This window comes from Carassius gibelio, chromosome A13 (assembly GCF_023724105.1).
Source record: "Carassius gibelio isolate Cgi1373 ecotype wild population from Czech Republic chromosome A13, carGib1.2-hapl.c, whole genome shotgun sequence".
Lineage (NCBI taxonomy): Eukaryota > Metazoa > Chordata > Actinopteri > Cypriniformes > Cyprinidae > Carassius > Carassius gibelio.
The window spans coordinates 1,183,704-1,208,270 of NC_068383.1; the positions used below are offsets into that span (position 1 = coordinate 1,183,704).

Below are 24,567 nucleotides of genomic sequence, written 5' to 3' on the forward strand. Positions count from 1 at the left end.
TTTCTACTCGTGCGAAAAAAGCACTTGTGTGCATAAATGATCTAAAGAAACAATGCGGGTCATCAGGTTATTTAAAAAATAATTAAGACAATAGACAGTGTGCCTTGCTTTAGTGACACACAATGTGTAATCTTTTAAACATGTTTAAAATGGAAGGTGTAATTATTTTACTGAGTTTAAGTCAAATGTATATTTGTTCATTTACAGTACACATACTATCTAAAGGTTAGATTATTAAATGAAAAAATACGTACATAACACAACTTAAAAACAACAAATACGAATTTGCTCATAAATAAAATTTAGTTTACTCAGTTTTACTGTGTATGTGTGTGTGTGTGTGTGTGTGTGTGTGTGTGTGTGTGTGTGTGTGTGTTTGTGTGGTTCAGGTATACCCCATGTTATGGGGAACAATGATGGCAATATCCAAAATCCTTGGGGATTGTTTTTGTCCCCGTGAGGAAACATGTTTATAAATCATACAGAATGAAGTGTTTTTGAAAATCTTAAAATGAAAGAAATTTTCTGTAAGGGGTAGGTTTAAGTGTAAGGTTGGTGTATGGTGATGCAAAATACAATTTGTACAGTCTAAAAAAGCATTACGTCTACGGGATGTCTCATAGAACATGGAAAACCAATTTGTGTGTGTGTGTGTGTGTGTGTTTAGAGTTGGTTTTAAAATTAACGTGAGATTTCAACTCCTTTTAAACACCACATATTATGGATAGTATTTTCTTAACATTAAGGAATGCCTGTTTGATTTTATTAATTCCAGATAACATTCAATTATTTATCTCTTCAGCGGCTTGGTTAGTTGATGATTTAGATAATCGTCTCTCTCACTCTTTGAAATTCTCACCTGGAAAGACATCAGACATCGTCCTCCTTTTCAAATGTGTTTGTAGACGGGGAGCATGTGGCCTGTCGGTGCCTAGGTATCAACACCATATAGAGCAAACAAACATTGATCCTGTCAAGGTGTCAAAACCCTCACTTTTGCACAGCCATTTTTTTCCCAGGAAGAACCCAAACACCTCCCACTGTCTTTAGGTGTGAACAACTAGCCAGAAAGGAACTTCACAGAAACCCCCCACAGCTCTGGTTACAGATACAACCATCATAAGAAACCCCCCACTGCTCTGGTTACAGATACAACCATCATATATTCAGTAATAAACACAACACAAGTCAAATCTGAGATCTCTTTGATCTTTTGATTTACACACCTCTGCCATGTCAATCAAGGGTCACAGGACCCAGTGGCATGGCAACTGCTTTGACTGACAGGCCTTATAGTCATAAATCAATCCAAACTGACCATGCACACTTCTGACTACCTGTCAATCTACACGGACTGTACGGCCATAAATCAGGCCATAAATCAGGGTAATAAATCATCAAGACTTGAGATAAAGTGTATGATAGGACTACTTCTGTATCTGTGATGTAGATGATGTGGCGTGTCTTACCCATGTAAGGCTTTGTACCCGCTAACGCCGTGGCTCGTTCGCCGTCCTTGATTATGGTAGCGATGTTAAAGTCTGTTAGATGCGCGTGACCTGAAGAACGACAGAGTCGAGTGACAACCAGACAAGAAGTGGAGCTGAAGCTCAAACACACTGATGTGAGAACTACTAGAGCAATACAGGCCAATAATGCCCTCTTTCTGGAAAATCACAAATAGACTGAAGAGAACAGGACACAGTGACATGGACGTGTCACACACTCGTCTCCTTGAACCATTTCTGAGAGCTTCACACACACACATCTCACCTTGCTCGTCCAGGAGGATGTTGTCCGGTTTGATGTCCCTGTGTGGAGAGATCATGACATCATCAGGAGGCACTCACACTTTCAACACACGCACTGACTAATTACACACACACACACACACACACACACACACACACACACACACACACACACACACACACACACACACACTATTTAAGAACAAAACTCCGTCCAGCTAAAGCTGTGTTCTGATTCCCTCGCAGCTAATTAACAGCAAGCCGCTTCCCTGCTGTCATGATGATGCTGGGAGCATGATGGGATTAATTCACACAGAGCTGTGACACACACACACACACACACACAGAGCAGTAACATGATTACAACCCATCACATTCTTCAAGACATCTCCATCTACTGCATGCTTCAAGAGGAAACTCCATCATTCAGAGACACTTTCAGTCTCATCATTGCTGATTTGTGTCTCTCTGAATCAGTCGTGAGTCCTGTGTCATTGCTAGGGTGTTTGTGTGGTGTTATGGATGACTGCTAGGTGTTCATCTTAAACCAACAGCCCCCCTGAAGACACGGATCTGAGGAATCACTGACATCTGGAGCACAAACACAAGTATCCTTGCAGCATGAGCTCTGAACTATCCGTGTCTGTCAGATGTTTTCAGATGCTCTCCCCATTTCAGGAATCCTCCTCTTGGACTAATTTTACCTCGGTGACAGCGTGACACGGCACACTGTTGCTAGGAGACACTTCTGCCCAACTTAGCGCAACTAAATAATACTACAGACAGGAAACACTCCTTCAGAAACATACAGCTACCTCCACCGCAGAGAAAACAATTTGACTGACTAATACACACACACACACACACACACACACACACACACACACACAGCTATCAAAACCAGAGAGAGATTCAGTCCACTGCGTTCACTGTCAGTTCTGTTCTGGTGCATTTGTGACGGGGTCCAAACAAGACAACCACACATTTTATTTGGAACAGGATCCTCGTCTCCCAGAGGAGCCCTGCAGAACTAAACACGCAATTACACAACAAATCCCTGTGAGCAGACAGCACACACACACACACACACACACACACACATGCCTCCTTCTGAATAATACTAATAATACTAATACTAATACTAAATAAGACTAATAATTATTTTACCATTCAGGAAGTCTTCACAAGGATGTTTAGTTGAATCGAACTAATTTCTCCATCTGTCCAGTATAAACTGGTTCCTTGAATTCAATAAAATCTAAAACTAATAATAATTCTAAAATAAACATTTAATATGTAAATATTAAAAAAGACAAAAGAACAAAAATTATACTTAATGTCTATATATATATATATATATATATATATATTTTTTTATAAGATGAACTAACATAACTAAATAAACTAAAACTGAATAAAAACTACTCACAAAAACACAACATATTAAATAAAGTATACCTTAAAATGATTTTGAAATAAAAGCAACTAAATAATTTGAACAAAAATGTAATTAAATTAAATATAATAGTATTGTGTAAAAGAAAAATGAAAAAAGCATGACAAAATTATTAAAAATCAAATTAAAACTAAATTAAATGTACAATAAAAACAATATTTTCAAATAATTATAAAACAACCAGCATATTTAATTAGACATGAATGAAAATGTAGCTCAAACAGCAGATGGGGCAGCAGATCAGCCCCCCCCCCCCCCCCCCAATCCCACTCAAAATAATATAAAACTGAATATGTAAACACTCAAATCTTAAATAGCAATAGCTATTTATTTTTGCCAAATAGCAATTTGTGGTTTTAAAAAAGTTAAGTTAATTAAGCCCTTGTTTAGCAATCCCAATGCTCTAAACAGTAATTAAACATCTACAAGTATATTTCCACTTGCTAGAGTGCTGCTGATGTTGATAATGCTGACACACACCTGTGTATGATGTGCTGGCTCTGCAGGTAGTCGAGCGCCAGTGTCATCTCACACAGGTAGAGTTTGACAGCGTCCTCCGAGAACTGCACGTTCTGCTGCAGATGATAGCGCAGATCTCCTCCTAACAGCAGATCCACCACCATGAACATGTCCTCCTCGTCCTGGAACGAGTACCTGGAGCACAGGGTCACAGGTCAGAGGTCAGAGGTCGCAAACAAACAGGAAGTGACATCACACAGCTCACGTTTAACATGCAAATCTCTCTCCTGATGAACTGGAGTGTGTGTGTGTGTGTGTGTGTGTGTGTGATGGTGGCTTCGTCAGAATTTAAGTTGTAGAGATGATCCTGACATTTTAATTCAAGTGTTTTCACTGTTTATATCAGCTGTCAATCATCTGTATGCAGAACGTCCGTCATGCGCTGAAGTTCACGCACAAATGCTGTTAATAAAAAAATACAATAAAATAAATGTTTTAAAAGGAAATGTTGCTTGAAATAAAATAAACGATATATAAAAATATATATAAATCATTCTCATATAGCTTGATGTACTAAAATTACAAATTTAAACAACGCTGACATCAGCAAACCGCTGAACCACACAACACCATACACGCTGTCTGCCATACTATAATAGTATATCAGTGCTACTAAAATAACACTGGTGGAGCATCACGAGTCATTCAGCTCACATGCTGATCACAGGAATGAAGTTTCCTTTTCACACTGAATATGTGCGAGTCCCTCGTTCTCATTATATACTCATGAGATGCTTCGAGAACTCTCTGAGCAGTGTGTGTGTGTCTCTCCAATCAGAGCACTCCAGAGCTCATTTCCTGTCTGAAAGAGGCCGCAGGTCTGAGAGCCAATCATCTCCGCATCTATTATAGATCTCACCGCTCTTCATTCAGTCTGACATAGACAGCATCATATTCAGTCAGACGGCTCATATTGAAGATCACAGGGTCAGTGGAGAGATGATGGATGCTTGAGGATATCAGGAGCCGCCGGAGCTGTATGATGAAGATCTTCAATGTGTCAGAACCGCAGAACAATCAGATTAAAGAGAGCATTTCACACAGAAATCACCATTTACGTCAGTCAAAACCTTCCCATGTTCCTATTTATCACCAGTGAATTATGGAGTGCCACAAGGATCTGTCCTAGGTCCTCTGCTATTTTCAATATACATGTAATACTTGGTAATATTATTAGAAAATTATAAGAAAATACGGGATTAGTTTCCACTGTTATACTCGTGATACTCAGCTTTATATCTCAACGAGACCAGATGAAACTACATTTCTAAATTATCTAAGATAACAGAGTGTGTTATAAATATTAAAGACTGGATGACCAATAATTTTATCCTATTAAATTCGGATAAGACATATTACAAAATGCAGCAGCTAGAGTCCTTACCAGGTCAAGAAAATATGATCATATTACCCCAATTTTACAGTCTCTGCACTGGCTACCTATTAAGTTCTGTATCAGTTACAAATTATCATTACTTACCTATAAGGCCCTAAATGGTTTAGCTCCTGTGTACCTAACTAGCATTCTACCACGCTACAACCCATCACGCACCCTAAGGTCACAAAACGCTGGACTTTTGGTCGTTCCTAGGATAGCAAAGTCCACAAAAGGAGGTAGAGCTTTCTCACATTTGGCTCCCAAACTCTGGAATAGCCTTCCTGATAATGTTCGGAGTTCAGACACACTCTCTCTGTTTAAATCTAGATTAAAAACACATCTCTTTCGCCAACCATTCGAATAATTTATCTCTTAAATTGTGACTGTAGTTGCATCTGATCAAATGTGCATTCTTATTCTTTAGCATGGGTTAAACTAATTCATTTTACTTGGTTGGATCAGCAGCTATGCTAATGATGTCTCTCTGTGTTTCTCTGTTTCTGCTGGATCTTCATCCCGTGGTAACTAGGATTTCCACAAGCTCCAGTCTGGATCCAGAACACCTGAGAAGAGATGATGCTGACCCTCAGAGGACCTCAGATGATGCTGACCCTGAATCAACAACAGAACTAAGAAATATTGCTACAAGTGTGACTGCATCATATAATAAATATTAATTAATCATGTTAATAATGTTCATCATCTGGCTGACTATACGTCTTGTATTAATATTTTTGAAATATCCTGTCATATGTGCATAAACTGACAGTCACCACTGATAAGCTACTACTAAATATTGTAGAAACTTAATATTTTGCTTTGCAATGATTGTATCGTAAAAAGCGCTATAAAAAATAAACTTGAATTTAATTTAATTGAAAACCTGTATGAGCGACTGAGTTCTGGAAAAGAAGATATTTTAAAGAATACTGCGAACAAAACTAGAATAAAACCCCAGGACATTTCTCAAGATATCTTCTTTTGTGTTGCTAAAGAAGGAATGAGGGGAATAAATGATGGCAGGATGATTATATAAAGTAATTAATAAAAAATATATTTAAAATATTTGAGCTCAAGAATCTGCTGGAACTGAAACAAACACACGAAAGAGTGTGTTTTTATACTGTGAGAAAATAAAAATCTGACAAGGTACCACTTATTTTCTGCCCAGGACATTATCTGTTTTTTATATTTACGTTTTAACTTTCCTAAGACAAAATGCAATGCAATGTAATGCTTACTTCAAAATATGAGTAAAACACATGTGAGAAAGCAGTACAGAACATTCCTTCATATTAACAGAACACTGTGTCCTATTTTTACAGAGTTTTCCTTGAGGGTAGGGCTCTTATTAGACAAAACTCTTTTTTTAGCAATCAGCAAATCTGACTCAAATTAGGTTTGTGAACAACAGAAACAGCATGCAAACCAATGTTTGCAGTATTATATTCTGGAGTACATTACAATTAAAACATCTTAATGCTGGATGTGTTTCAGGTTTTGTCTTCTCCAGATGTTCACTGATGGACTGTGGATTATTGTGATTTTTTATCAGACTCTCATTCTGACGGCACCCATTCACTGCAGAGCATCCATTGATGAGACACTGATGCAGTGCTACATTTCTACAAACTGATGAAGAAACAAACTCATCCTGATCTCAGGTGACCTGACGATGAGCACATTTCCAGCACATTCTCATTTTTGCTTGAACTGTTCCTTTAAGTTTTACACAGGGACAGGTGATAAAGCTTCAACAGGTCAATAGTTGAGAAGTGGGTTAAAACTGCAGCATGACAGTAAGAGAACAGGAGGCGTTCGGGAGCGACGGCCTTTATTTCTATCCCACACCACAGCAGGAGCGCGAGGAGGAAGGTTAGCAGACTGGAAAGAGTCCGAGAGGCTGAAATAATCAGGCCATGATGACAAATGAGACGAGGGATGCAGAGAGAGAGAGAGAGAGGAACACATGAAGAGGAAAACAGAGGGAGTACAACATTTCCTCAAAAAAAATCGCAGTGTCCCAGATATAACGGAGGACTTGTCTGCAATTCATGAGCAAATCGAGATGCTCACACACACACTGTGCTCGGTTCGTTCCTCTGAGTATTTCTCCTGAATGTCCCGCAGCCAACGCCTCACTGCTGGCCTTATTTCACAAGGTGCCTTCATAAGGAACGTCCCGAATGAACTTCACAAGTTTCCTGAGCTCTGAAGTTAAGGAAAGTTCCAGCAGAGCGGAGACGAGCGTCCTCTACAACAGAGATGCTCGACAGGATCAAGAGTCTCCACGTGAAGAGATCAAAGGAACGCCTGGAGCAATACCTGAACTAGAAGAGAAGACAAGGAAGGAGGAACTCACCTAAAAATGTAGCACAAAAGTTGATATTTTGCGAAATGTTTTCGTTCACGTTGAAAGTCAATGGAGTCCAGGGCTGTCACTAGTGGGGTGAAAGGTCGTGATGATTAATCTCAACCAACCCCAAAGCCTGCCTAAAGAGATGCTCAGGCAGTTGACTGACCACTCCTACTCCTCATAACGAAATCGTATTATTTGCACGTGTTTTTAAGCCTTGGCATTTTAAACATTCAAAAGAGCTTATTCTAATAATATTTTTATTGTTATTTGTTTTTGATATACTGTATATTTGTATTTCTATCTATATATATTCTATTCTATTCTATCTATTCTATATATATATATAATTCTTTTCTGAAAGAAGATTTAAAAAATTTACTTAATTTGATTTAGTTGCTAACACAACATTTTATTTATGTACTAAAATAACTAAAACTGAAAAAAAACATTTATAAGAATTTTTTTTTAATTAAAATTAATAAAAGTAAGAAAAACAAACAAAATTACTAAAACAATAAACTAAATTCAAAATATTAATAATACTTTTTTTGTATATTTTATTCAGAAATATAATAGTTTCTCAGTGATGCTAAAATAATGTTGGTAAACACAATCATTCCAATGAAGTACTCTGAACTGAAACTGAAATAAAGCGTGCAGCTCGGATCATTTGAGGATTTGATGAGATCTCACTGACTTGTGATTGGTTAGTCAGATGATCGTTCATGTGAGGTCTGCCCTCCGGAGCTGTGTTGTGTTAGACAGACAGTGTGTGTGTTAATGTGACGGAGCCCTGCTCCTGCTGCTTCATGACTCAGAGCGGGTAAAAGATACAGTAATTACAGCTTTCTACAGACGTGACATTTTAAAGACTTAGGGAGACTCTGTGCTTCCTGTGAGGAGGAGGAAGCCCTCTTTATTTCCCAGAGACGTGGCTCTTCAAAGCTCAGAGTGTGTTCAGGAGAGACACATGAAAGCTTCTTCTGAGAGAAAGAGAAAATCCTCCCTACTTCAAAAAAATAATTATATATATATATACACACTGTGTGTTGAGATGGAGCTGTCAATGTCAAACTGTCCTTCCCTACTCCACATGCTTCAGTGTTCAACAAAGTGTTACTGTCCTTCAAGAACACCAAACCTCCACACACACACACACACACACACACGAACCCACACACACACACACACACACGTTTGTTTTTGTGTAAAGTGTGTTCATCCCATAGGTGTAATGGTTTTTATTCTGTACAAACTGTATATTCTATCTCCCTTCACCAACCCTACACCTAACCCTAACCCTCACAGGAAACTTTGTGCATTTTTACTTTCTCAAAAAAACTCATTCTGTATGATTTATAAGTGTTTTGAGAAATGGGGACATGGGTTATGTCCTCATAAGTCACCCTCTCCTTGTTATACCTGTGTCATACCCATGTCATTATACACAGTTGTGTCCTGATATGATACACACACACACACACACACACACAGAGTAATAGTCCTGATGCTGGGCACTTCCAGGAAGCTACAGCAAATCTAGTTTGTGCGTACAGAAGACGCAACAAAATTCAATTTCTCAGAAACAGAACCACTTCTGTCAGAGAAACATTGCTCAAATCACACTACAAGCAGCAGACCCCCCGAGCGTCCATCACAGAGTGAATCAGAGACTGTCTTCAAACGAATCCAGGAAACGTCTTGTGCTCGCTCTTCAGACACACAACCAGACTAACACGACACTTTACAGAAGGATCCTGAGTTTGGAGGAAGATGTGTGAATGTAATCACTCGGTAGAAAAATTTGAAAAAGTGCATTGTACATTTACCATATTCACACTCAGCAAACATAAAAAAAAGGAGAAAAAAATATTAAGAAAAGAGCGTAAAAATCTTATGGAAGCCAATTTTTCACTACTGAAAAAAAAAAGGTAATTGCAACTACTTATCTCAGTCGTGAGTTTACATCTTGCAGTTGTGACTTTTTATCTCAGAGTTGCATGATATAAACTTGCACTTGCAAAAAGTCAGAATTGTGGGATATATAGTCATAGTGTTATAAAGTCAGAATTGCATGATTTTCTTGTGGGGTATATTTCATGCAATTCAGAGAAGAAAAAAAAGTCTGAAATGTGGATAAAAAGTCCTTTTATTTCTCCCAATTACCCTTTTTTATTCTTCATTCATTCAGTGGAAACAGACTTCTATACTCTCTGGATGGCAGTGATTAGGAACAAAAGCAGGCAGGTGCTTGGCTTCGACAGCCTGCCGTCTGATCAAGTCTATTTCTCCACAGCTGTGGATCCAGACAGGTGGATGTTTCCACACATACGGGCCGCTTGAGCAATAAACAACACTTTGTGCATATCCTGATCTGATGAAGCGCCTCCATCACGAACAGATGGAGACTGAGACTGAGCGAGATGCATTGTGTTCAGTCTTTCTTTCTCTGTGTGTGTCGTTCTGTGTGGCTTTGGCTTTTGAAGACGGCCTGATGTGTGAACATACAGACGGTTTGGTCGGAAATGGAGGAGACTGAGACGAGAGATGAAGTGTAATCGATAAAAATCAGATCACTCTCCACATCTTCATGTAACGCTCCAAAATGAGAACACACACAGTATCCTGAGATAAAGCATTAGCCTCACACACACCGCATGACTGATCACATGTAGAGGATGCACACGAGCGCAGAAGATCGAATTATGAGCCGAGTGTCATACGGCGAAACAGAGAGCCACAGAAGGACAGGAAGTGATGAAGGGTTTCTATGGAAACAGCCTTAAAGATGACCTGAGCAGATAAATGATGATAAACATCTATTACTCAGACTGGCTTTCTCTCCTTCGATCACACAAACCTCAGTTCCTGTGACGTCAGACAATATGTGAGATTACTGGAATGATCTTGTTTCAGGTTGAGCTGCCACATTAAACAGATTAAGAGAGTTTAACACTGTTTACAGGCGTCATGTTGTGTGTTTTCCATTCACTTTTCCCCCCCGAGGTCACTAATGCAAAACGAGCAGATGTCAGTTTTCCGGCGTTTCTCAGTAATTGCGTTGTTCTACTTAAGGCAATAGTTCACCACAAAATGAATGTGCTGAAAATCATGAGATGAGTTCGTTTTTTCATCAGGTTTGTAGAAATGTAGCACTGCATCAGTGTCTCATCAATGGATGCTCTGCAGTGAATGGGTGCCGTCAGAATGAGAGTCTGATAAAAACATCACAATAATCCACAGCACTCCAGTCCATCAGTGAACATCTGGAGAAGACAGAACCTGAAACACATCCAGCATTAAGATGATTTTAACTCAAACACATAGAGTCTATAATCATAATAACACTTCCTCCAGTGAAAAAGTGTTCTGGTCTGAATCAGGAGAGAAATCTGCACAGATCAAAGTTTAAATGGCTCTAAACTTTAATGTTTTGTCTTGTTTTCGGATTACTTGTAGATTATTGTGATGTTTTTATCAGACTCTCATTCTGACGGCACCCATTCACTGCAGAGCATCCATTGATGAGACACTGATGCAGTGCTGCATTTCTACAAACCTGATGAAGAAACAAACTCAGATGAGCAAATTTTCAGCACTTTTCCAGCATTTTGGGGGAAACTTTTCCTTGAAATCAAGAAATTATGTACCGAATTGTATGAAAAACGATTCCCATCATCATACACATGCAGAAGACACGAGAGAATCGGAGGAAGCACAGGATAGTCACCAGAGGTTTACTAAAAACACATGTTCAATCTCCTGAAGGATCTCAAGCTCTCTAAAGACGTTCCGGACCTCGTCCCGCTCGATGCACTGCTGCTTGTTCATGTACTTCATGGCGTACATCTTCTCTGTGTCCCTCTTCTGCACGATGCACACCTGAAACACACACAGATGAACACGCGATGAGAAAGACACCACAGGGCACGCTAACGAGAACATATTCATCAACACAGACCCACGTCCTATTAATAACACGCTCGCTTCGACCGGCACAGAATGTCACGGCTCAGAATCTGCATTAATAGCTCATTAAATGATAATCAAGATCTGAGACAGAGATAAAGGTCAAAGGTCGGGCAGTAGGCAAGTCACATGGACTTGCTAATAACTTATATCACCGCACATGCACGTCACTATACAGATATTTTCAGTTCATTACCATGGGATTTTACAGTGATTGATATTTATTTGTTTAATTCGGGAGCAAAACAGCGAGTCAATGATTCGTTCGTTCAACAGATTCGTAAAAAAAAAAACTGTTTTTATTCAGGAACAAAACAAGCGAGTGGTTCAAAAGAACTGATTCATTTAGGAGCAAAAGTGAGCCATCGAATCATTCATTTAACTGATTCATTCAAAAGTACAGATTTGTTTGAAAAAAAAAACCAAGTGAGTCATTGAATCATCAGTTCAACCGATTCGTTCAAAAACACTGTTTTATTAGCCAACAAAAGAAGCTAGTCAATGATTCGTTCATTCAACAATTTAGTTCAAAAACAGATTTATTCAGGAATGAAACAAGATTCAGATTCATTTAGGTCCAAAAGTGAGTCATTGAATCGTTCATTTAACTGATTCATTCAAAAGTACAGATTTGTTCAGAGACAAAACAAGTGATTAATCGAATCATCAGTTCAACCGATTCATTCAAAGCATGGATTCATTCTGTAATAAAACCACTGAATCAATGAATCACTCATTCACGGACAAATCAAGATGATGAATCATTCATTCATCCGATTCATTCTAAAACAATTCCATTCACAGAATGAAACGTGGTTCTAGAGTTTTTCGTCACTGTCTCTGTTACAACAGACTCGATAAAGCCCAGCTAAGAGTAACCCACTTCTAGCCAAAACAACCCTGAATTTGGTTTAATATAGTTTTTGTCAAAATAACTTGTGAGATATTCCAGTAAGCAAAGTCTATAATTCTCCAGTAGCTTTCCCAAAACCCATCATTCACAGGCAGTATCGACCTTATTGTCAATACTGACATTCTGCCAAAATTCAAGTCCAGTACAACAATTTTTTTGGCCTATTCTTGCCAAACCTGATGATGCTGAGACATTTCTGGCAATAGCAAGCCTGACCCTGCTCATGACTATCTTTGTGATTTAATGGCATGATTACAGGTGCTTATAAAAAATTATGTCCCACATAAAACCACAAAGTAACAATGCGAGCAAGAAGCGATGCCAGGCAGCCAAGATCTCTAAACCAAAAAACTGGGATTAAAAACAATCAGATCAGAGATAAACGAATCAGATTCATCATGTGATAATGTATCGGTCATGTTATGCAGAGCGTCTTTACTGTTATATGTTTATATCCTGAAATCGATTGATGGAATGACTCTTATTTTACTGATATATTAACATTTTCCACATGTCCTCATTCAGGTGAAATGAAAAGAGCCACAGCGTGTCCGCACTAGAAACAAGCAAGCTAAATAATCCTGTGGAAATGGCCTTCAAAGCATCCAGTATAAATGTTGTTTTCCTGATCTTTAGAAAACACTCTAAAACCTTCCCTAACTGCATCCGCTTTTGATCCAGCCGTGACTCACAGCAGACACCTCGAATACAAACCTTCCCGCAGGCGATGATAACTCAGACAAACAGCCCAAATATCACCCTCCCAGATGAGACTGATAACAGCATCCCCGACTGAGATCTAATCATCCGTCCCATAAAAACATAAGCACATTAACCAGCAGAAACCAGAAAAACAAGACCTTATTCTGCTTTGACAACAAATCCATTTTCTTGCTGCTAAACAACATTCTGTGAAAATATCTTCACCCTGAGATCATCCCAGATCAGTGTTTCTTCATCAGGTTTGGAGAAATGTAGCATTGCATCAGTGTCTCATTAATGGATGCTCTGGAGTGAATGGGTGCCGTCAGAATGAGAGTCTGATAAAAACATCACAATAATCCACAGCACTCCAGTCCATCAGTGAACATCTGGAGCGAAAATAACCTCTACATTAACAACAACGTTGAAATAAGAGTCTGTCAATCAGATGCATTTAAAATCACTTTTTCTGTGTGTGCGCACATGGGCATATAAACAAGATGGTCTATGTATGACCAGACGATTTATTCATATCCAAAACGAGACGATGAGAGCATTATGGAGCGCTAAACACTCTCATGCAGTGCATGTTTCATTCATACTCGAAGCCAGAGGGCGCTCTCACGCAGAAACTCCAAAACGGCCTCGTAGAAGTAATAACTTATTACATACAGGAAATCCTTAATATGGAAAAATTAAAATACATAAGAAAAAATAAAGCCTGTCAATTAGACAAAAGTTTTTTTATTATTACTATTTTTGATATCTAATAATATGTATGAAGTTATTTATTTACTACCTTACTGGAATCAAACTTAGGATTTTTTTCATTTTTTTTTTTCAGCAAACAACTTTTTTACTCTTACTTTAGTCATATTATTTTCAGTACTTTTACTTGGTTAAATATTAATAATGATTGTGCTTGAACACACACTGGACGGTGTGGTAAAGGTCAGTCGTGGGCTGTGCTGAAAGGCCGTTTCCAGCTGTTCTGAGCTGATATTTCAGTCACCGCTCTGGGAAACATCATAACAATGCTGTCTGTCCTTCCACCTGCTCGCTGTGGTCAAAGACTGTGGAGCGAGCGGATCGAGGCCTAACCGAGCTCTGACCGAGTCACGCTGAAGCTGTGAGATAAAGAGCAGAATAAACCCATCCCACTGGAGAACATTTCCAGTCCACAGATCATTTCACACTTATCATCATCTGTTTATGTGTTTAGAGAATCCCAGAGCAGATTCTTACGAGCGAGGAGCGTCCTGATGAGAAACAGCGTGTGAAATCCTGCTGACCAGAGGATCTCAGAGGAGCGTTATCATCAACCACAACTAAAACCATTAAAAAACTCATTTTTGTTACTTAAAATAAGATATGCATCAGCTGAAATTAGATGCAAAACTGAAAAAAGAATGACAACTATATAGACATATTTAAAATAAAACTAAAATTAAAATAATCATTTAAAATTTCATTGTTTCATTTTAATTTCAAAATAAAACATTTTATTTCAGCTAGCTGTCGAGGCAACATTTCTACTTTTAATTTATGTTAACTTGATGTACTAACATTAACAAAAATGTGGAAAAAAAAGATATAAACATATTTTAAAATAATAATACAAATGACAAAAACACAACATAGTTACTAAAAGGTTAACTAAATTTAAAGCCTTATTTGTTTTTTATTCAGAAACAAAATAAAAGGCAAAAACTTATTTTATTTTATCTAGTTGTTGAGGTAACATTTCTCGTTTTTATTTAGCTTAATAATAACTCAAATTAAAAACTCAAATTAAAACTATAAAAGCATTTCAAGTACTTGAAATGAACATCAACTGAAATAAAATAAATATAAAAAAATGTCAACTTATTTAATTTCATCTAGTTGGCAAGGCAACAATTTAAATCTTCATTTAGTTTAAGAACTTAACTAGAAAAAAAATAATAAAAATATATTAGTGTCAAAAACACAATAAAAATAACTCAAATTAAAGTCCAGAGATAGAGCTGTTAAAGAGGTCATGGCATGGATTTATCATTATTTTAATATGTTCCTTCAATACATTTGCAAAAATTATTATTGTTAACTCTCATTCTGGCCCTCTGTCAGTAAATGTTCACAATATTAACAAAACAATAGCATTTAATAAATGTTAAATAAAAGCTCATTTTGTACTGAGGAGGTCGTTAAAATGTTTAAATGGTACAAAGAGCTCAAATATGCCATGCAAAAGATTTATAGACCACTTTAAAGAAGATTTTATGTGAAAAATTAAACATCTTTGTCATTATGTTGTTCAAGAAGCAATTATAAATTCACTTCCATTCAACGTAATACCAAACTTCCTCTATTAAACACTGAATGTGATTTTATTATGACATAAATAAGGTTAAGTGTGATGCTTGTGAATGCATGAAGCAGCTCTTCAGAGAAGCTTTTTGATGCTTTGTTATGAAATCTGCAGAGAAACGGGTGAGAAAAGACAAGGACAGAAGCACAAAGCATCTTCTCTCTCTCTATCTCTCACTTCAAGTCAACGTGTATGGACTGAAAAGCTATATTTCATAAGACGAGATGATATTCAGTCGACACAAACGCTGAGCTGAAATGACACCTTATTAAATGATTCACCGCAGCCTCGGACAAAATCATCAAATTAAATGTGATCTGCTACCTTTCGTTTCGGATGACAGCATAAGTGCAGTTACTATGGTATTTTGGTGGAGACTATGGTTACCATGGTTACAATTTTTTGTCAGAATCCTAATGAGGAAAAACGACTTCTCTTTCTCAGACGCAGGTGTCACTCCGTATAGAGCAATATTTAATTTTGAATATCTCAGCAGCTCCTCACCATCATTACTAGAACTGAATCTGCAAATCCAGGATAATATATAAACATGTGCATGATGGCTGTGATTCCATTCATAGTGCAGTCAGGTGCGATTTGAACACGCAAGAGATACATGAAAATATCAAAAAAAAATCTAATCGTTTTTGCATGGGAATGAAACTTTGCAAATGCTTTGAGACCCTCAAAATACACATAGTTTTTCTCCACATTTTTTAAAATTGTGTATTAGGAGATTAGAGAGGTTTCGTGTTCGGGTCATTTTTGACCCGGATATGTATGGAGTCCCATAGGAGTCAAAAACAGTTTGGGAAAATGATCTATAAAGTCATAATAGTGTCGAAAAATATAGATATAGATATACAGTATATATTTAGGCTTTTTCCCTTATCTCACACACTGAATTTTGTTGATAAACAAATATATATGTCTACTGACAAACCGTTGCAACATGAAAAACTGCAACTGAAAGTGAAAACTGATGCAAGTAAAATTTATTTATTTTATTTGAAAACTTTTTACAGAGTAGTATTTGTGATTTTTGTTAGAAATAAAGATGTAGGTTTAATAAATTTTGACTATTTTTGAGCAATCGTGAGTTTAAAATTCTAAGGAATTGAATAAAATGCCATTTATTTCAATGGAGTAAACACTGATAATACTCAGATTATATGATGTTATAAATTTTAGACAATGATTTATTAAGATCAAATTTCTCATCAATACTGAAAAAAAAATATATAGATATTTTGCATTAAAATAATAAAAAATGCTGTAATAACAGTAAAATCACATTCCCTCATTAATGAGAAGTTGCAGATCAGACACAATATGACTTTAGTTGAAAGGTATGAAGTTCTGACTTGTTTTATAAAATAAAGATTCTTGTCAATGCTAAAATAATCTTCATGTTTTGAATGCATTATGTTTGTTAACTGAGCGTCTCAGTTTGTGGTGAGGTCACGTCTGCAGTAATGCAGCATTCTGCGCTCATAAAGCGTGTCAGGTATGAGGCGCAGTGTTTTATGAAAGGTTGCATAATGTGTTGGTCGCGTTTGCAGAGTGTCTTCACTTTTTAAGCTTCTTCTATTCCCATGACTCTGATATATTTAGCCGCTCGATCCATTGTTGTCACCAAGCACAAGTGTGTCCTGTTCAATCCACAGCAGAGCTCCAATCAAAAACAATTGCTTTCTGGGTCACAGAACTGTGGAGCGAAGCAAGACGGCTTCAGGCCGAAGAGACACGGATCTAAGAGCAAAGAGCCGATCCGTCTGGTCACTATTCCAGGCTCACGCTCTTAAAATAACACAGCTTTACTGGAATCAGTGCTTCCAAGAGGAACCTTTAACATCCAGAAGCACTAAAGGCTCTTCAAATCCCACAGAGGATTTTCTATTTCCTGAAAAATGCTACTTAATGCTGTTGCATTGGACTAAAACTTACTGACCTCGCTCACATAGGGTTTTTAAAAAAAAACACTCAAAAATGACTGGCCCACAAATGATTGTTTATAGATTTCTTTTTATGCTGTATTATCACAACATCTTGGCTTTGTCCTTTTTGTCAGCTTGTTTTCTTTCAATCAGTACAGGGTTTGTGTTTCTTCTAGGAACTGATTGATCGCAAGCCTCATTGATCTGAGTTCATGAGCCTCAGTTTTTGAGTGAACATGGCCAAAATCGTGGAATACAATCATAACAATGTTATTTATTACATCAGATTTGATTTTGGACGAATAAATCAAAGTAGGGCTGAACACTTAAATAAGAAAAAAGTTTGGTTTAACTTGAAGAAATTATGACAGAAGGACTTTATCACTGTACAGTAGAATGTGTCTATTTAACAATAATAAAAAATATAAATAATCATACACATTTTTTTATTTATTTTAACAATAAATCTCTGTTGTGCAGCACTTTGATTGCCAAAAAAATAATGATGCCTGCATTTAAATACCAGAAAAATGTAAAATACACAGAATTTCTGAAAAACTAAACATTTTATATTATTGTGATTTTTTTATTTTTTATAAATGAAGTGGTTTTATGGGTTGTATTTATTTGACATGCTTTTGTTTTTATTATTTTAATCATTCAAATTTAATTAAACCATTAAATAGAAATCCATGTAATTTAAAACGAAAAAAAAAGACTGTTATTAGACTGTTGTTCAACTGTATCCATTAAAAACAGAGTCCAGAAAAATGTAAAAAGAAAATACGCAATTAAGAAGAAATCATATGGAAAAATTTAATAAAATGCATTTCATAAAGCTTTTTTACTCAAAAACCGAGGAGCATGAGCTCATTGATGCTCTGATTGAAACAAAACAAGTGGATAGAAAGATTCAATCCAATATTTGGTGATAATACAGCATAACCAGAGATTTATGAACAGTTTTTTAAAGGCCGGTCATTTTTGACTGGAAAAACTTAATTAGGTGACACACACACACACACACACTCACTGTTTCCAAGATGAGTCTGTCTGTGACAAAGAGAAATCATTTCCTCTCGTGTAAATGTGTTTTCTCTTCAGTCTTCAGCGATGCAGTGCAGGAAATGAAAGCACACTTACAACCTCAATAACAAAACACATCATTCACCCAGCATCTAAACATCTCATCCAAACACACACACACACACACACCGCGAGACCTGGAACCGGCCGAACATTATAAAGGAAAGGGCTGGAATCAGATGAGCAGAGAGAGAGGAAGACCAGATGAGATACTGAAGGCTTCATTAGCTCTTGAACACATTCATCTGAGAGAGAGAAGATCTGCGGCCCACACACACACACACACACACACACTGTAAAACAACCAAACAATTACAGAAAGCATTGTGGGCTGAAGTATTCATTCAGACGAGCTCATGTGACAGAGGGACTCAATTAATCACTAATGGCATCATAAACACAGAAGAACGAGCGATTGAACATAACGAATATAACACAATTAATTAGAGTTTCATTTATGATCACATACACGCGGATCTCGAATGTAAGTGAGGGCAATGCTTTCAAAACTGAGATTCATGAAGCTTCAGAACATGAATTAAGTCATGCATGTTTAATACAATATAAAAATTATATTTTATTGCTTCTTGATTGATGGATTGACTGTTTTAGTTTGCCAAGTCCTGCCAACGATGTAAAAAAATCTAAATTTGTAAATAAAAGATTATTGCAGCATATTTTACAATAAAACACTTAATCAGTTTGTCTTTAAAATTTCATATCTAATTCAGTGTCACTTGTAGTTTTCTTTTATTTATTTTTCTGTAATTATTTGTGACATTTCTGAATGGTGTCTATACATTTATTCATTTATACCAAAAGTAAAAAATATATATAAAAAATAAATAATTTTATTAATCAAGGGCACATTAAACTGATCAAAAGTGACAATAAAAGTATAATGTACCAAAAGATTTCTATTTCAAATAAAAGCTGTTCTTTTGAACTATCTGTGAATCCTAAAAAATCTAATGTATCACAGTTATTTAAGTTTTCAACACTGATAATAATCAGAAATGTTTCTTGAGCAGTAAATCATCATATTATTCTGATTTCTGAAGATCATGTGACACTGAAGACTGGAGGAATGATGCTGAAAATACAGCGGAGCATCACAGAAATACATTACACTTTAACACAGATTCACACAGAAAACAGATGTTTTACATTAGAATAATATTTCACTCATTTTACTGTACTCGTTAGCTCTTGATTTGTTGTGTCCTACTTGCATTTTTACGAACGAATGTAAGATTGTGAAAGTGTGTTTCAGTAAAGCTCATAATCACCATGTCTTCCAAACTTTTCACCAGTTTTCATGCCTGCTTTTTCATTTCTATTAAAATCTCATTCTACTCTATATGGCATGATCAGGGGCGGACTGGCCATCGGGAGCACCGGGACATTTCCCCGTGATCTGACGGTCATTCTGGTCTGTGGCTGCCGCTGTACAATCGATCAGACTGACGTGCAATAGGCTGTAATGCAACTGTGAATTAATTGACGGTTTTATGAATCTACGAATCAGGCGATCGCAGAGTGAAAATGACACCACCACATAACCAAACATCAGCGAAGCACTGCCTGATTGGCTATATCCAGAGGCAGGCTTTATTTTAGAAAATCGCGCAAAAATATCACATTTTAATCACGCTGATTTTTGGAGAAAAACTGAAATTGCACTCTACATAAAATGATATAAATATATACATTTTCTAACCCCCATATCTTGAATTTTGTGATCATTCACATGCATTCATAAATGCATTTGAATACACCGAATAATGCAGTGAAAGAACGCACTCAAAATGCACACGCGCACTAGTATGACATCATCATATAACTTTACATTAGCCTAGATGCGTGCACTTTTTAGGCAAGATTTGTTTAGTTTTTGAATATACTTGATACTGTTAAAAGGCACATCATTAAAACAAAAAATATGAGTTCACATATCAAACCTAAACACGCGTGGAAAACGTAATTAGAACTAGCTACTAAATTAGTTAAAAATGCCTATCCATATACAGCTATGATTCAAACTGATTCGCGAACGCGCTATGAACTCAAGAATTGACTCAAATGATTCGCGAACCCACTTTGAACTCCAGAATTGACTCAAATAATTTGCGATCCCGCTACGAACTCCCGAACTGATTCAAATGATTTGCGATCCCCAAACTGACTCAAATGATTCTTAAACCCGCTACGAACTCCCAAATTGACACAAATGATCGCGATCCCGCTCCGAGCTCCCTAGCTGATTCAAATGATTCGCGATCCCCAAACTGACTCAAATGATTCGCCAACCCACTTTGAACTCCCGAATTGACTCAAATGATTCGCGATCCCGCTACGAACTTCCGAGCTGATTCAAATGATTCGCAATCCCCAAAATGACTTAAATGATTTGCGAACCCACTTTGAACTATCGGATTGACTCAAATGATTCGCGATCCCGCTACGAACTCCCGAGCTGATTCAAATGATTCGCGATCCCCAAACTGACTCAAATGATTCGCGAACCCACTTTGAGCTCCCGAATTGACTCAAATGATTCGCGATCCCGCTACGAACTCCCGAATTACCTCAAATGATTCGCGATCCCGCTACGAACTCCCAAAGTGACTCAAATGATTCCCGATCCCCAAACTGACTCAAACAAGCTACTAAATTTAGCTAATAAATTAGTTAAATATTGCCTATCCATATACAGCTATGATTCGCGAACCCCAAACTGACTCAAATGATTTCCAAACCCGCTATGACCTCCCAAACTGATTCAAATGATCCGCGAAGCCACTCCAAACTCCAAAATGACTCAAATGATTTGCAAACCGGCTTTGAACTCCCAAATATTGTATTTATTTGTGCTGTTGCTTGTAGTTAGAATATTCTTAATAATATGATAATATATATATTTTTTGAAAGTATAGTTTTTCCATAAACATAGCACATACACTAATATTTACATAATCATTTGGCAGACAGACGCTTTCATTCAAAGCGACTTACAATAGATAAAATCAATTTGAAAAAAAAGAGGGGGGTGGACAATTAAGCTTTTGAGTCAGAGCAGGAACCTTCAGGTAAAGTTTAAGCTATTAGCAAAACAGCTATACTCTTAGAAAAATATATGTGCTTTTATGATTCAGGTCATCAGTAGTAGGACTGTGATCATAGGGACATAAATTGATGGCTGCATAATTAATATAGATTATTGAAAGTGCTTATTTCATATTGCAGAGAAACTCAATGTGCAGAGTGAGAGAGAGAGGGAGATTCAGGGAAAGATGATAAAGACAGTGAATGCCTTGATACTTCTTGATTATTTTGCTCGTCCACAGTCCAAGGATTTTGATTTATTTTTTAAGTATAACCCAATTCAAACACCTGAAAGAGCCAAAGCAAGTCATGCAGGGAATAACTGGTCTAAAATTTTCTAAAACGTAAGTTACTTAATATTTAACTGTAAAACTGCGGTAACGTACATATGTACATGTTGTATTTTTTTCCTTCACTGGTTGTTATTACCAATAAATTAATTTCACCTTTTGAATACTGTTGTCTGTGTTGTTACTGTAATTACTCTGTATGTGTTAAGCAATCTGAATCTATATCTTAAATATTACATTTTATTTGATATTTGATAAAATATATAAAATATATATATATATATATATATATATATATATATATATATATATATTTTTTTTTTTTATTAAATACATTTAAATAAAATAAAGTTGGATATAATGCAGCATTTAGTTTTGGTGCATGGTCTTCAATCAAGTTTGTTTTTTGGCGCTTCATATGAAAAACATTGGGGGCCGTACTCTAACTCAAATTTAACTTCTAGTTGCTAGGCAACCAAGCATCCCATTAATCCTCAAATTGCACAAAATGCAATTAGCCACCTACCCGTCATGCATATAAGATCTGCAGAGTTTTCACCATGGGAATATAAAGTTCTAGTCGTTCAAACAGTTACAGAAATAATAACAGAAGCAATGGGAAGTTAATCGGATAAAACGCTCTTGAATTAAATGCACAATATGTTACGTGTCACACTCTGAGCGTATCTGGAAAAGCAGTTTTGAAGCACATGCGAGCGATCCTGCCGTCTCTCTCAGATTAATGATGTTTCGAGGATTTCCCGGCGTCGCTACAAGCGTGTAATGTAATATATTCAGTCCTCCTGCACTAATACTGACAGATAAACAGCACAGAGACGAACTAAAGCATGTGCTCGTCCTCGTTCAGCTCTGCTCTTCTGATCGAGTAAAGAGTTTCTCATGTTCTTATGGGTGCCGCGATGATGAAGATGTGACGTGATTTACTTCAGAAGAGGATCACTTCAAGTGCTGCAGCTCCTCAGTTACAGCTTGTGCTTTTTCTGAGTCTATAATATCTTCCATTAATAACATAAACATTATTTCATTGCTCAGCTAGTGTTTCTCTCGTTTCTCAGCTATCTTACTCGTCTATACATCCCTCGCTGGATTCATCAGCCCAGGGTTATTATAATTAACTAAAAACTTAAAGAAAACTTTTTATTTCAGGAAGATTTCTGATTTTCAGTTAGCTTAACCTGATGTACCAAAATAACTACAACAAATACTCTCCATTAATATATATAAAGACAAAAACACAATAAAATAACTAAAATTGTAAGTATAGTTAAAAAATTATTCAAAATATGAATAAAGGTAAATCAGTGTAACTATTATAGTGTCTCAATAGAGCCTAAAAATCACATTGATTTTCATCATATTAAAAATCATATTGAATCATGTTGATTGAGGGCCATGGACCAAAAGTAAAATGTTGCATTATATATCCAACTATATTAATTATATTTTAAACAATTAAATTTTTATTTTGTTTTTATATTTTTTTGTTTTACATTTCACTGCAAAAATTACAATAATTTAAATAAAAAAAATTGTAAAGTTTTTTTTAATATTTAAAATTCCCTTATATTGTTTTTTTTTTTACATTTCATTTTTAAATTGACTGATTTTTTATACTATTTACTGATACTGATTTTTTTATTTGAATGCAAAAAATAAAAATAAAATTAAAAATTGTTGAAACAAAAATATAAAATCCAGATTATTTCCTATTTTTTCCCTGCTCTTATGATATTGCATGGCAGGCCGAATCAAAGGTCATCACAAACCAGCTTTTTTTTCTGTCCTCTGCACTATAGAGTTAACCACGGCTGATTCTTCTGACTGTACATTTGAAATAAAGCCTCAGATCGTTTCAGAAACAGACAAACATGAGCGATTATTAAAGCTCATTCTCCAGACGAGACACACAGCAGAAGTGTCACGCAGAGGATGAGTCTTAAATTAATTACCTGCTCTGGTCCAGATTAATGGAAGAATTGAATTGTAATTACTTAAGGCCTAGTTAAATCTCAGCCGGCCTGGTTTCAGATAACAGGAGCGCAGGGTAATTAGAGCGGCTGAATCACCCAGGGTTGATTTCAATCTCTTACTGTACTTACATGTGCCACAGCAATCTTTCATCATACGTTTATTCATCTATTTGTACAAGCTCCACTCGTTCTGGAGGAACTCTTCTTTTACAGTGTGCCCTCACCTTCCCGAAGCTCCCTTTCCCGATGGCACGCAGAATCTGGAAGTGATCGAAGTTCACTACAAAACAGAATAAGAGAAAGAGTCAATTAATACAAGGAAATGCAATTACAGTACCTTCCTCTGATCAGACTGTGAACATCAAGACATCTATATGTTGATGCATTCGGCAGATGCGTTCAGTCAAAGGAACTGACATTGCATCACAGGCATATATTTAATAAATGAATGTATTCCCTGGAAATCAAACCCATGATCTACGGCTTGAGCTACATTTAAACAGGATTAAAACTGCAAAATCAGCAGCTGTTAACCAGGTGTTTTCTCTGGTCTGTGAGCTTCAGAAACACTCTTCACACGCGGCGCATTAGAAATAAACTCAGTTTGTGTCAGAAGAAGAGCTCACAGAGCCGCTGTGTTTGTTCGTCTGATGTCAGCAGCTGAAAAACTCCAGCGTGTGTGAAGTCATGAGAAAACAGAGCGCATCGATTCAACCTTTATCCAGCTGAGATCAGCAGAAAACACACCTCAGACCACGTCA

The 24,567-nt window shown here is 36.7% G+C and overlaps 1 protein-coding gene across 1 annotated transcript in view; it reads right to left on the reverse strand.

Moving 5' to 3' along the window:
• The window catches only part of LOC128025828 (serine/threonine-protein kinase 32C-like), a 60,914-nt gene that overhangs the window by 18,220 nt on the left and 18,127 nt on the right, over positions 1–24,567 (reverse strand). The window contains exons 2-6 of the mRNA XM_052612353.1: positions 24,031–24,086; positions 11,194–11,345; positions 3,688–3,861; positions 1,774–1,811; positions 1,470–1,559 (exon numbers count right to left, since the gene is read on the reverse strand). Of these exons, the coding sequence (XP_052468313.1) occupies positions 1,470–1,559; positions 1,774–1,811; positions 3,688–3,861; positions 11,194–11,345; positions 24,031–24,086 (510 nt within the window). The remainder of the gene's footprint in view (positions 1–1,469; positions 1,560–1,773; positions 1,812–3,687; positions 3,862–11,193; positions 11,346–24,030; positions 24,087–24,567) is intronic.